Raw genomic sequence first — 14,941 nt, forward strand, 5'->3', positions numbered from 1 at the left:
GAGACTAGAATTAGGGGACAAAGCCTCTGATTTGGAAGAAATAGATTTAGGATAGAAGAGGATGTACTGCTTCTCCCAGAGAGTAATTAATCTGGAATTTTTTTTGCTTGGAAACAGTAGACTACCTCATTAAAAATATTTAAGACACAGATAGATAGATTTTAGCGCAGGATGAGAATTAAGGGTTATGGGGAAAAAGACAGGTAGGTGGAGCTGGATCCATGGTCAGATCAGCCATGATCTTATTCAGTGGTCCCCAACCTCTGGGCCGCAGACCAATACATTGCTGCGAAGAATGCAGGGGTGGCTGGAATGCACCTAGCACATCTTTAAGAAAAAAGCTGAAATAAACAAGCTAATTAATTAGGTGCTGCCTGGCACATAAATGTCAGCCCAGATCAGAGGCGATGCAGGTCAATCGCCAGGTGGCACCTAATTAATTAGCTTGTTTATTTCGGCTTTTTTTCTTAAAGAAGTGCTGGGTGCGTTCCGGCCACCACTGCACCCCTGCATGCTTTGCGGCAATGTATCAGTCCGCGGCCTGGAGGTTGGGGACCACTGATCTTATTGAATGCTAGGGCAGGCTCGACGGGCCAGATTGCTGACTCCTTCACGCATTTCTCAAGTTCTCATTACTTCTCATTCCTGAAGTCATGGCCAAGCAAGCGTTGCATACAGTTCTAGTACAGATGTCACTCTTGATATTCTGTACCTCAGCTAAGAAAAGCATCTAACAATCCTCATAATCACCTGGACTCATCCTGACCAGTCAATGAGATTGAGTGGAATGGAAACATTCCAAGAAAAATTCAAGGGGAAAACTTAACATTAATTGTTGGATCAAAAATGAACAATTGCATCAAACGAAGACTGTAGTTTTCCAGTATCACCTGTCTTTGCAATTAACCACAGAAAAAGCTCACTAAGAATGCAGAAGACAAAGCTAGGCAGAATAAATACAGGAAGATAATGTTCAGACTTAAATAAGCATGTGTCTTATAGAAAGTAAACCTGGGGAGTTAATGAAAAATGAAACACCAGATGCATTAAACAAATATTTTGCTTCAGCCTTCACTAGAGAATACAAGTAACATTTCAGAACTAATTAATCGGGAATTGGAAGGAAAATGAATTCAGTAAATTAACATGTGGTACTGAACAGCTTGGAGATGAAGGCTGACAAGCCTCCGATTCCTGATGGACTTCTTAAAAGTGGCAGCAACAGAGAGAGCTGATGAATTGGGTTCAAATTGTCTTGAACTTACGAAATTTGATTACAAAAGTGCAAATGTAATTCTCTCATTCAAAAAAGGAAACAAAGCTTAATATCAGAAGTTATTATGATAGGATAGTCTGGCAGCATCAACATTGTCTTTTGAAGTGAAATGTCAGTCAATTTATTAGAACAGTAACAGGCCATTCAGACCACAATGTCTGTGCTAACCATGATGCTGAATTAAACCAATGCTCTTCTGCATTTACATGATCCATGATCTACCATCCTTGAACTTATGCATCTACTTCACATCCTCTGAAAGGTCACTGTTGTATGCGTTTCCAGCATTCCCCCAGGAAGTCCATTCCAGTCACCTTTCAATCTCCATGTAAGAAAAACTCGCCCTGCACTGCTTCAAATTCTCTCTTCCCCCCCACCTTCACTGCAAGTCCTTTAATACTGACTTTTGCACTTTAGGAAAGTTCTTTTGGAGTTTAATTGTTTACTGAATTGGTTGGCATGGTAGCATAGCAATTTGTGCACTCACTTTACAGCACCAGTTATCACTCCATCGGGGTTCAAGGCCTGCTCTCTGTAAGGAGTTCGTGGATTCTCCTCATAACCACGTGGGTTTCCTCTCACATTCCAAAGATGCACAGTTAGTGTTCGTTAGCCGTGAGAATGTTATGCTGGCACCAGAATTGCGAAGACACTTGCACAATTCTCACCGAATTGACACAAATGCTGCACTTCATTGTGTGCGCGCGCGTGTGTGAGTGTCAAATAATGCTAGTCTTCATCTTTAAGAGCCAGAAAAACATCCTATTGGAGGTTAGGTAGTAACATGTGGATCAAAGCCACCAGTGGATGCAGTATACTTGCATTTCCAGAAGGGATTCAAGGTGCCACAAAAGATTCCAAACAATAACAAATCAATATGGAGGCAATATAGTACCATGCACAGAGGATTGGGAATATAACAGTGACGATTAGACAAGTGACCCTTTGTTATCAAGATACAAGAGAGTACAACCCAAGGATCGGTGGGACGGGCTCTAATCCTAATTTATATACGAATAATGATTTGCAAAGCATGATGCATTGCTAATATTTCAGATGACAAGTTAGGAAAGCTGTAAAGAGGATACGAGCTACAAAGTGAGAAAGATTGAGTGTTTGGAACAGCATGGAGTAGACCCTTCATGCCACACTACCAATCAACCCAAACCTAATCACAGGCCAATTTGTAATGACCAATTAACGTTCCCAGTACAGCTTTGGACTGTGGGAGAAAAACAGAGGACCTGGGAAAAAAAAACATGCATTCTACAGGGAGGATTCACAGACTCCTTACAAATGGCAATGGAACTGAACTCCCAAACACCCTGAGCTGCAATAGTGTTGCACTAACTGCTACGTTACTTTGGTGCCCAGCAGTCTCATATGCAAACAATTAAAAGCATTAGTTTTTATTACCATGGAATGTATACAAAGGAGGTTATGCTTCAATTATATAAAGTACTGGCAATCTAATATCTTAGTACTAAATACTGCATGGACTCCTTAAAGTGGTTGAACAGTTGGAATGGATGAATTCTTTACCCAGTTGGACAAGCTAGGTTTGTATCTGTTGGGGTTTAGAAGTGTGGCAGGAGATTTGATTCAAAAATATATTATTCAAGACAGAACAAAAAAAAGGGGAGCCCCAAGTCTTTAAAGTTTCCAAGCTCAGGCAGAGGCAGAGCAGGAACTCCGAAAGGTTGATCTGCAATGATCTTTCGAACTGCAAAGTAGGATCAAAGCTTCAAGTGGCCTACGCTTACATTTAGTTTGCATCTCACATTTCTCCCTTGTCTCCCATTGTGTATTCCCTTCCATTTTTGCACATCCAAAATTCATTACTTCCATTGTCATTTTCTCTAGTCACTGACTAGTCCATGCATTTCCTGCAGTCAAATGTCAATCACCTGCAGCTTTTGTTCTAGGAAATGTCAGCTGACAAAACTTTAAATCGTAGAAACAGCCAGGCACCAGCTATGCTCCCCATGAAACTGCACTGGAAAACTTGTTGCAAAATCATCCAATTATCCTTGCATTCCTACCATTGAACAATTTTGAATCCAGTGTTTTTATTATATATACAAAATCACTTTGTCCCAATGTCCAATAGGACATTGTGAAAATCTGTTAAAAATCTAAACTACTTCAAAATCTTAAAAGTTAACTTACTGATTTTAAACCATGGCAATTATTCTTGACAAACCAATATCTAGTTTTCACAGTATTATTAATAATTTGCCCACCACTAAAGTTACTGGCCTACCATTTGTTTCACATTATAATATAACAATATTAGCTGTTAAACTTTTGATACTGCTCTTATAATCATCATTTATCATTTGTAAATGGTCTGCCACTGACTTTGTTTTAGTAGCCTGTTATAAATAACACTAGATGAAGGTAAGTCTACTTTCAAAGGTATTAATCCACTTGCTAGTTTTATGCCAAACAGTAATTCATATAGTAGTTCCTTTTCCCCCAATGTCAGTACAGTACAGCATTGCCCCCCTGAAGACAGCTGCAGATTCCTCTTGACACCACCAATACTCGTCTCCAATGTGCCCCACTCTTAAGGCTTTGTACCAGTATTTTCTCATATTTTTTCAATTCACCAATTTCTATAAATTTCATCTGTGCGCTTCCTATGATCTTTGCTACAGTATTGAGCACCATCTGACATATCCTGTTTTGCCTCAGCCATCCATTTGGATGCTTGGTTAATTAAATCTGAGGGAAAGGATGAAGTAGTCAACTAGACTTACACAAAACCAGAATCAGGCTATTTGGCTTAAGTCTGCTCTGCCATTTGATCATGGGGTTGATCCATTTCCCTCTCAACCCCATTCTCCTGCCTTCTCCCTGTAACCTTTCACAGAACAACCCATCAAGAACCCATCAATCACCACCTTAAGTATACCCAATAACCTGACCTCCACAGCCACCTGTGTCAAATTCCACCGCCTTCTGGCTAAAGAAATTCCTCATCTCAGTTCTAAATGGAGATCTGGGAGTTCTGATGTTGTGCCCTCTAGTCTGAGACTCCCCCACTACAGGAAACATCGTCTCTATCAAGGGTTTTCAACATTTGATAGGATCCAACGAGATCTCTCACCGCCCCCCCCCAACTCTTCTAAATTCTAGTGTATACAGGCCAGAGCCATCAAATGCTGCTTATACAAGCCTTTCAATCCCAGAAACATTTTCGTCAACCCCCTTTGACCCTTCTCCAATGTCAGTACATTTAACACTCCTCCCTCATTACCCTTGTACCAAATGGTTTGCTGGACCACAGGATCCATTCAAGGGTTAATCACATTACTTGTGGCAAGGTCATCTTGACAGTTTATAGCAGTCAGAATTGGCAAGAACAGTTCAAACTCCAAAAGGATGGGATGAGTGGAACAGCTGCCTCCTCAGTTCCACAGACATAGGATTGATCCTGATCTCCTGTTTGTTTTAACTGGAGGCTCCAATTTCCTCCCACATCACAAGGAGCTGGCTCACTGGCTACTGGAAATCACCCCAGAAGGGCTGTAGGAGAATGTGGGGCATTAAATCTCACCTTACAGTGAAAGTGGCAGTGGATGGGTTTGTTTGATTTCTCAGCTATCGAGCCTACAACGTCAAGAGTTATAAAGGAATAATACAAGAGTATGGCCACCTAAAAGACATTAGTCCAAATGATCTTCTGGATTTGTCTATTTCACTAACAATCTGTTTCACGGCCACCATTACCTTCATTGGTACCACATTTCAGCTTTGAATTCCACAGTGTAGAAGCCAAGATTAGGATTATTCCAATTTTGGGCCAGTAGTCCTAGTACCAAATTACTTGCCCAATGATATTATATCATGGAGCCCATCTAGAATATTTCCACATCAGCTCAAGACATTACAAGGACATCTGATATTCCAAGACATGATCTAACTTTGCCCTAACCCAATAGGATTAAAGTATTCATCGCCTCCAACCAAGACAGTAGACTTGGCAAGTTCAACTTGTGCAAAAAGCATTCTGCAAGGCTTGGAACACACATGGTCTCATTTTCACTAAAAATTCTGTGTAGACACTGGGTTGGTGTATAATTGAAAGTGATCGAAGGAAGTTCACACAATTCAGTGATGGGACACGTTGTGAAGGTGACCACAAGTAGACAAGAACACAATAGGAATTTAATATAGTATGAAAGGCCCTTTTGATTATTCAAATAGCCCAAGATACATCAAACAGACTGTTACTTACATTTAATGCATTCTTTGCTGCTTCAGCTCCAGATCGGCTGTCAAATGTTACAAAACCAACTGGCTAGAAAAGAAATAGGGAAGTGATTAAATAATTTAATGCCACATATTTAAATTCTAATCAAATACCCCCTTATTAAGGCAAAATATCACTTGTCAGCTGCTAAGAAGCTGGAAATAGTCAATTAATTTAAATCGACATCACATGGTGCATAACCGCCTCACTGAAATCCTCTGGTGATATCCACTTTCATTGAAAAGTTCTGGTAAACCATCACTTGTTATGACTAAAGTGTACAAGTTCCATTTTCATATTGCGAGGTGCTGAAATACAAGATAACAAATGAGGAGATACATATGGAAGGAATATATATTAGGTTAACCTTAGGACAATGTGCTTACAGTTGACAGCTGGACAGGAAGAACATTTGATAAATGGAATGCTTTAGGATTAGGCATCTGGAACAGCTTCTTGTGAAACAAGACTGAAAATATAGAGCTCCTATTGAAGGTTAGGTCCATCCACATAATTACTTTAAAGCGCATGTGAATAGGCTCATGTTAGGATATCAGACTTCTATTCCTTCCCAGAGTGTTTCCAACCCGCCCCCCCCCACCCAGGAGAGCGCCATGGGGGCTGAATGAAAGTAAGTCTGGAAATGCTCCGGACAGGCAGAGACCATGACTCAGTGTTCCAAGTTAGTGATCCTTCCTTATTCTTTGGTTACAAGATTACTTAATATTATCACTAATCAGGGCTGCACGCACGCACGCACAGCAGTTGGCATAACGCTGCTCCAGTGACAGTGACCCAGGTTCAATTCAACTACTGTAAGGAGTTTGGATGTTTTCCCCACAATGGCGAGGTGCTCCAATTTCCTCCCACGTTCCAAAGACATACAGATCTGTAGGTTAATGGGTTACATGGATGCAATTGGGCAGTGAGTGCTCATTGGGCCAGAAAGATATATTAAGTAAAATATTTTCATATCCCTAATGACAAAGGTCAAGGATCCAGAATATCTGAAGGAGTTGTGGGAGAGACTTGCATTACTCAGTAAACAGACATCAGATGGCGAGTAGCATTTCGGTGGGCTGAAATGCCACTTCCTGGTATCTTGAGAAAACATTAAACAAGACCCTGGGGGAGATTCTGGCAGATGGCGAGCATCAATGTTACAAAGTGGTAGGAGCACACAAACTGCAAGTTCTTGTCAAAACCAAGCTCTGTTACCTGCTTGGCAACTTTATCCATCTTGGCCAAGTAATAGAACTGGTAAAAATAAAACCTTACAACTGTTCAGAAGTTGATCAAATACTGAATGTTACCCAGTTTTAGAAGTCTGCATGGTTTGAGATGCCACTTTTAGAACCAAGCGCTGCTATCAGCCTGTCAGCCCCTTCCCTGCCTCCTGCAATTGCTTGGTAATTTTTCAGGGACTTGTCACCATGGTCTTCAGCACCTTGTGCATCCTTGAGCACAACAGAACAGCCATCCATCTGGCCAACCGCCCATGATGTTTGTGCTTCACACAGTCATCCTAGTCCTAGTGTGAGGAACAATCCAATGTTTGAACAATTTAAACATCAGGCCAGGTGGATTGAAAAGACAGGGGGTCCGGACAAGAGGCAAGGGTCAGGCCAGTTCTGCTCGCTGCTCCACAACGTTTACTCGGCTCTGTGCTGATCTGAGGCCGAGGCCTGCTCCCGGCTTCGGTCTGAGGACTCATTTGTTCTGAATGCTATTTGCTTACTTTCCTTGTTTGCACAATTTGTTTTCCTTTCTGCAAATTGGGTGTACGAGTTTTTTTTTAAATGGGTTCTTTTTGGGTTTCTTTGTAGCTGCCTGCAAGGAGACACATCTCAAGTTGTAGAATGTATACACACTTTGATAATACGTACTGTGAACCATGCTCATTAAAGATCTGTTTCAACTATTTCACGGTCAGATTCTTGAGCTTAAAATAAAAGTTTCTGAATTTGCTGCTCAATTTCTGCAATTAGAAACCAAGGGCTGTGGAGGCTCAGTTGGAGAGTATATTCAGGACAAAGGATTTAAGGGAATCAAGAGGCGTGAAGTTGGTGAGGTGGCAGGGGCAAGAAAGTTACAAAATGAATAGAGTAGAATTAACAACTACAGGCATAGCTTTAAGTGGGGGGGGCAGGGGGGAAGATAGAGAAAGAGCTTTGATAGGAACCTGAGGGGCAACTTTTTCCAGGAGTGAATGAGGCAGAAATATTTAAAAAGGTACTTTGACAAGTACAGGGGTAAGAAAGGTTTAGTGGGGCATGGGACAAATTGGACTAAATTAGATGGGAACCTTGGTGTGGATCAATTGGTCTGCAGGCCTGCTTTCATGCTGTATGACTGATATGGGGCCAAATGTCTTGCCCTGCTGTCACTATGCTCTTGGGCAAAGGCAAGAACTTGAAGTACTAACATCATAATCTTTAAACACCATTCCTACATGGATGACCCAAATAACTTATCTGCCATCTTTTTGCCATTCCAATCTACCATGCTTTACATATCAGGACATGAGATTCCGAAAATGATGGAAACCTCCAGTAATACAAAATGCTGGAGAAACAGCAAGTCAGCATCATCTGTGAAGGGGATTAAGCAGTCAACGTTTCAGGCCAAGACCTTTTGAGCACTGATAAAATGTCGACTGTTTATTCCCCTCCACAGATATTGCCTGACCTGCCGCATTTTGACCTTCAGCATTGTGTGTTCCATATGCCAGCAATCTGTTAGAGGAATTCAGCACATCAAGCAGCATCTGTGGGGATGGCCGGGAAGGAATTGTTGGATGTTCCAGGTCGAAACACTTCCCCAGGCTGATAATTCACACATTCCATGCCCTCGCCTTAGTGGGAGGGGATCAGCAAAATCTGCTGCTTTGCAGCCAGTCGCTTAATTTAAGGATATCGTAAGTAGTCAAACACACTGCACCAATCCCCAGCAACCCCTTGCTAACTTTATAGATCCTCGCTTGTCCACTGACCCTCTGCCCTGCACCTTGTTCTATAACTTTTAGTACCTTAACTAAATGCCTTTTAAAAATACACACACACACTACATTCACCGGCTCCCTTTCATCTACCCTACTAATTACATCCTCTAACTAATTTTGCTAAGTGCTTCCCCTTCATAAACAGTGACTTCTTTGCAAAATGATGTTATCACACAACAGATTCTAGCATTTTCCAGTAATTGGTGCTCTGGGTCCTCATCCTCCTTCGAATCCCCATCAAACAAATCTTCCTACTCGTGTTAAACTAGATTGTCAACAATTCTAAGTTCATCCCCGAACATCATTAGTTTCCAATGCCAATGCAATACTTCCTTTTCTGTCAAAGGCAAAACCACGCAAGCAGATCACATGGAAACTTAAAACAGTTATTTCAGCTGCCACAAAAGAGCCAGTCACAAAAGTGCCCTCAAAGCCAATCCTTTAGTCCAGATAAAAAGATTTTGCCTGACATCTCCTGTCCATTTGCTGACTTCCTAAACCACTTTCCTTGTGTATGGTTCACAGAGTGGCAACACAGCCTACACTCAAATCAGGCTGACAAGTATTGGTTTATAAAGAATAGCACTGCTTTCTCAACAAGTTGGAATGATACAGCACAGAAACAGACACTTTGGTCCACTGAATCAATACAGAATATCAGCTAGCCATTTAAATAAAGAGGAGCTTTATTTGCCACATGTACACCAACCTGAAAAACAGCGAAATGTATTGTTTTATGACCACAAGACATAGGAGCAGAATTAGGCCATTCAGCCAGAAAATGCTCCACCATTCCATCATGGCAGATTTCTTCATTTAGAGAGTGCCCTTTGACCCATGCTGCCTAGCAACCCCCTCACCCCCCATTTTAATCCTAACCTAATCATGGGACAATTTACAATGACTAAATAACCTGCTAACCAGCAAGTCTTTGGACAGTGGGAGGAAACTGGAGCACACAGAGAAAACTCAAGCATTCCACGAAGAGAATAAGCAATCTCCTTACAAAGGACACCAGGATTGGGCTCCGATGTTCTGGGCTGCAATAGTGATGCACTAACCGCTATGTTACTGTGGCACATGATCCCCCTCAATCTCATTGCCCTGCCTTTGCCCCGTAACCTTTGACACCCTGATTAAACAAGAACCCACCAACCTCCACCATAAATATACACAATGACTTGGCCTGCAGACCCATCTGTGGTAATAAATTCCACAGATTCACCAACCTCTGACTAAAGAAATTTATCTGTTCTACATTGACATCCCTCAATTCTGATGCTGTGCCATCTGGTCCTATACTCTCCCAGTAGAGGAAACACCCTCTCCACAACTACTATCTAGGCTTTCAATATTTGAAAGCTTTCAACGGAATTCCTCTCCCACTCCCCGATTCTTCTAAACACCATTGAATACAGGGCCAGAGCCATCCAATACTCCTTACGTGTTAACACTTTCATTCCTGGGATCATTCTCATGAACCTCCTCCGGACCCTCTCCAATGGCAGCACATCTCTTAAGGCAAATGGCCCAAAACTACTCAATACTCTAATCAATGATTTTCTCAAAATTAATGTTAACATTTCATTTGCTTTCCTCACCGATTCAACTTTTAGTGAAACCTGCAAGAGGACTCCCAAGTCTTCGTACCTCAGAGTTTTGAATTTTCACTCCATTTAGAACATAGTCAACACCTTCATTCCTTCTGCCAAAGTGCATGACCATACAATTGTCACTGTATTCCATCTGCCACTTCTTTCCACATTCTCCTAACCTGCCCAAGTCCTTCTGCAGACTCCTTGCTTCCTCAACACTACCTACTCCTCCACCCATCTTTGTATCATCTGCAAACTTGGCCACAAAGTCATCAATTTTGGCATTCAAACTGTTGACATATTGTGAAATGTGGTCCCAATTCAGATCCCCTGCAGCCTGTCACTGGCAGCCAACCAGAAAAGGCCCCTTATTCCCACGCTTTGCCTCCTGTCAGTTAATCTTCTATCCTTGCTAGTATCATGGGCACTTAGCTTGTTAAGCAGCCTCATATGCAAATTGTGTCAAAGAGCTTCTGAAAATCCAAGTAAACATCAACCGACTCTCCTTTGTCTATCCTGCCTCAAAAAATTCCAACAGATTTGTCAGGCAAGATTATCCCTTAAACCATGCTGACTCTGGACAATTTTTAATCATGGGCCTCTTAGTACCCTAATCCCTCATCCTTAATAGGTTCCCAACACCATCCCAACCACTGAAGTCAGGCCAATTGGCCTACAATTACCTTTCTTTTGCCACCCTCCCTTCTTAAAGTGACATTCACAATTTCCAGTCATCCAGAACCATTCCAGAATCCGGTGATTCTTGAAAGATCATTATGAGAGTCTCCACAATCTCTTCAGCTACCTCTTTCAGACCCTTGTCCAGGTGGCTTATCCACCTTCAGCCTTTTCACCTTACCAAGCAACTCTTTAGTAATAGCAATGACATTCACTTCTGCTGGGCTCTTCTACAATGAAGACTGACAAAATACTTGTTTAGTTTTCCCATTTCATCTTTTCTCTATGGCTTTAGTTGCCTTCTGTTGATTTTAAAAAAGCTTCCCAATCCTCTACCTTCCCACTAACTTTTCCCTACATGCCCTCACCTTAGCTTTTAAGCAGTCTTTTACTTCCATTAGCCATGGTTGCCTCATCCTCCTTTTAGAATACTTCAACTGAGATGTATCGCTCTTGCAGCATCCAAATTTCCCCCAGAAACACCAGTCATTGCTGTTCTGCTAGTGTCCTCTTCCAAATCAACTTTGGCCAGTGCCTGTCATGCCTCCAATTCTCTTCACTCCACTGTAATACTGATAAATCACATTTTAGTTTCTTAAACAGCAGGGTGAATTCTATCATATTATGAACACTGCTTCCTAAAAGGTTTCTTTATGTTAAGCTTCCTAATCAAATCATTACACAATACCCATTCCCCTTGTGGGCTCAACCACAAGCTGCTTGAAAAAGCTATCTTTTGGGCATTCTATAAATTCCCTCTTGGGATCCAGCTCGTCTGATTTTCTCTAATCTACCTGTATGTTGAAATCTTCCATAATTATCAAAACATTGTTTTTTATTAAAAAAAAGCAAGCCTTTTCTATCTCTTGCCACAATTTGTAGCTCACATCCTGGCTACTGTTCGGAGGCCTGTATACAACCCCTATTAGGGTCTTTTTACCCTTGCAGTTTCTAACTACCTACAAGGATTCCCTATTTTCCAATCTTTTGTCACCCCTTTCTCAGAATATAGACCCACATATACATATATACACTTTTTTTTTTAAACTAATGTAAGCACCCCACTCCCTCTACCTACCTGCTTGTCATTTTGATATACTGTACATCATTTGATGTTAAGCTCCCAACTATAATCTTCTTTCAGCCATGAATCAATGCCCACAACACTATACCTGCCGATCTCCAACTGCACTACAAGATCTGCCTTATTCCACGTAACAGACATTCAAAGCCAACACCTTCAGTCCCATATTTACCATCCTTTGATTTTGGCTGTTATACTTCAAATCATTTCCCGCCTGCAATTTTGTCCAATCATTGGCCTATCCTTTCTCAGTTTCACTATACATTGCATCTAGTTTTATACTAACTGCCCTATCCTCAGCCTTATCACTCTGGTTCTCAATTCCCTGTGAAATTAGTTTAAACCCTCCCCAGAGGGTGTATCCTGCCCACAAAGATATGGGTCTCCCCTTGGGTTCAGCTGTACAAGTCTGACCTTTCCCCAGAAGAGAGCCCAATGATCCAGAATCCTGAAACTCTGCCCTCTGCACCAGTTCTTCAGCCACAACATTCACTCTCATGCCAAATCATCCTTTTCTCATCTTTACTGGTATGTGTCACAGGCAGCAATCCAGAGATTACTACCCTAGAGGTCCTGCTTTTCAGCTTTCTGCCCAACTCCCTATATCCCCTCTTCAAGGTCTCCTCCTTTTCCCTTCCTATGTTGTCGGTTCACCCTCCCCCTTTAAAATTGCTCTGGATCTAACCTGAGACTTCCCTGACACTGACATCTGAGAGGCGATGTACAATCCGAGCGTCTCTTCCACATCCACAGAAGCTCTTATCTGCTCCTCTAGTTGTGGAATTCCCTATCACTACTGCACTCCTCTATTACCCCCATTTGCTTGAGTCAGAGAGCCAGACTCAGTGCCAGAGACCTGGTCACTGCAGCTTCCCCAATGGGGTTCCTCCCCCCTCCCCAACAATAGTACCCAAAGCAGTATCCATATTGAGGGGAACAGCCAGAGGGGTAACACTGCTCTAGCTGTCTATTCCCTTTTCCTCTCCTGACAGTCACCCAGGTACCTGCCTCCTACAATACAGAGGTGGCTACCTCTCTGTAGCTCCCATCTATTATTTCATTTTCCACATGAACCGAAGGTCATTGAGGTGCAGCTCCAGTTCCTTGACACTGGTCTCTTAGGAGCTGCAGCTCGATGCACTTTGTACAGTTTAGTTATCAGGGAGAGTGGAAGTCTCCCAGAATTCCCACATCTCATAAGGAACATACCACCTCCAGACCTATTCTTCGTACACTAGCCAAGTACCAAAAAACTTACTAGAAACCCATCTAGAAGCTCCGCCTGCTGTTGCCAAAGCCAGATCACTGCAGTATCACCCTGCTCTAACAATGGTCACTCTGTTTACACCTTTTTTATTGGCTGTGCTGACTGCAGCCTGCCGAAAGAGAGCTGAAAAACACCAGACCCTTTTTAAACCTCACATGACCTCACAATTTGGCGCACACGTGACAAATAAAAAGCTTTACCCAGTTACACTGGAACCATTTGTTTTAAATGTCCGTTAAACTCTGGACCCAATGGTTTGGAGGTTTCCTTCAAGGGAGAACTTCCACAGGTCTTAAGACCTTATTCTGGAAGTGTTTAGTATCTGAGGTTTTTGACTTTTCCCCTATAGTAACCCAGAAAAATACCAGCAGCCTCACCCCATTCAAAGCAGGGGACATTGAGGTCCAGTACCCCAAAACATCTACAGATGTGGGAGCAAGAACCCAATTTCAGATGTGGAGTAATTGCCCTTTATGCAAAGTTATAGTTACTTCTGACATCCTCCTTGTTCTTTTCTCCAATCACCTTAAAATTACACCTCCCTCATAATAGCCATTTACACTCTGGGTGGGGGTGTGGGGGGAGATCTCTGGCTATCCACTCAATCTCTGCTCATCTTGTACACCTCTACCATTCTTCTTCACTCCAGAGTAAACCTCTAGCTCTCCAATCCAGGACACTGTCCAATCCAGGCAGCATCCTGGCAAACCTCCTCTTGACCATCCCTAAAGCTTCCATATTCCTATATGGCAAACAGAACTGAACACAATATTACAAGTGTCGTCTCACCAGGGTTTTAGAGATACAATATTACATCATGACTCTTGAACTCTTGTCCAATTAGTTCTGAGCCAGCACGAGTCATTTACTTCAAGTAACCAGTATTGGAGATCACTGGCTTCCATCATTTGTACCTCTGATGTGAATAGCTTCAGTCAGGGGGCAGGCTTAGTATTGGGACTGGGACCACAGCCAGGAGAAAGCCAATGGGCACATGATCTCCCATGTAGCCTTCTCTGCTATTAATCACACTTTTCACTGGATCAAGACATCGCTGTTAAGTCCGATAGCTTGTGTGCAACGGCTACCCACTCCCCACTCTAGCCAAATTGTAAGAAAGTAAGTACATGTTTACTCCATAATATATGCTAGGAGCCTCCTGAACAACCCCAGCACCGACAGATCTGAATGTCATTCTGCCTTCGTAGCTCGGAGTTGACTTTACCACCCAGAGACACATAACAGGTAAGAAATTGCCGGGTCAAAGAACAGCAGTGGACACCCTTGATCTGGCATTTTAAACTAGATAAGGACAAGCATCGTTATTTGCCAGCTTAGTGACTCAACATGTGGAATTATTGACTACTATGACACTTTGGCTTGCAGAACCACTCCCAATCTGAAAGCTATAGATGAAGCAGAGGATCTCTGACTAGAGCAGGGATTCCTAACCTGGGGTCCATGACCCCTTGCTTAATGGCATAAAACAGGTTGGGAGCCCATGCAAAAGACCCACTGGTCTCTATCCAGTGTGGGCCAAACTCCTCCACCCAAGCCATTTCAGTGCCAAGGTCAGTAAAGAATCTTCTGATGTACAACATAAATAAATTCCAGCAAGAACCTTCTCCAGCAGAATTGCTTGGATAACATCTCATCACAAGCCAGTCTGTGCAAGCCCAAGGCCTCAACAGTTGGCCAATGGCACCCATTGGATATCCCCCACCCAAAGGACCACAAATATGACCCCGTTGCCCCTGCATAATCCTATGATGCAAAACCATC

The 14,941-nt window shown here is 42.4% G+C and overlaps 1 protein-coding gene across 1 annotated transcript in view; it reads right to left on the minus strand.

Annotated features, from left to right (window-relative positions):
* Positions 1-14,941, minus strand: part of LOC134358527 (RNA-binding protein with multiple splicing 2) — a 128,317-nt gene that overhangs the window by 42,073 nt on the left and 71,303 nt on the right. Inside the window, exon 4 of the mRNA XM_063070851.1 lies at positions 5,520-5,582. Coding sequence (XP_062926921.1) covers positions 5,520-5,582 — 63 coding nt within the window. The remainder of the gene's footprint in view (positions 1-5,519; positions 5,583-14,941) is intronic.

The sequence above is a fragment of the Mobula hypostoma genome, chromosome 18 (genome assembly GCF_963921235.1).
Source record: "Mobula hypostoma chromosome 18, sMobHyp1.1, whole genome shotgun sequence".
In the NCBI taxonomy this organism is placed as follows: Eukaryota; Metazoa; Chordata; class Chondrichthyes; order Myliobatiformes; family Myliobatidae; genus Mobula; species Mobula hypostoma.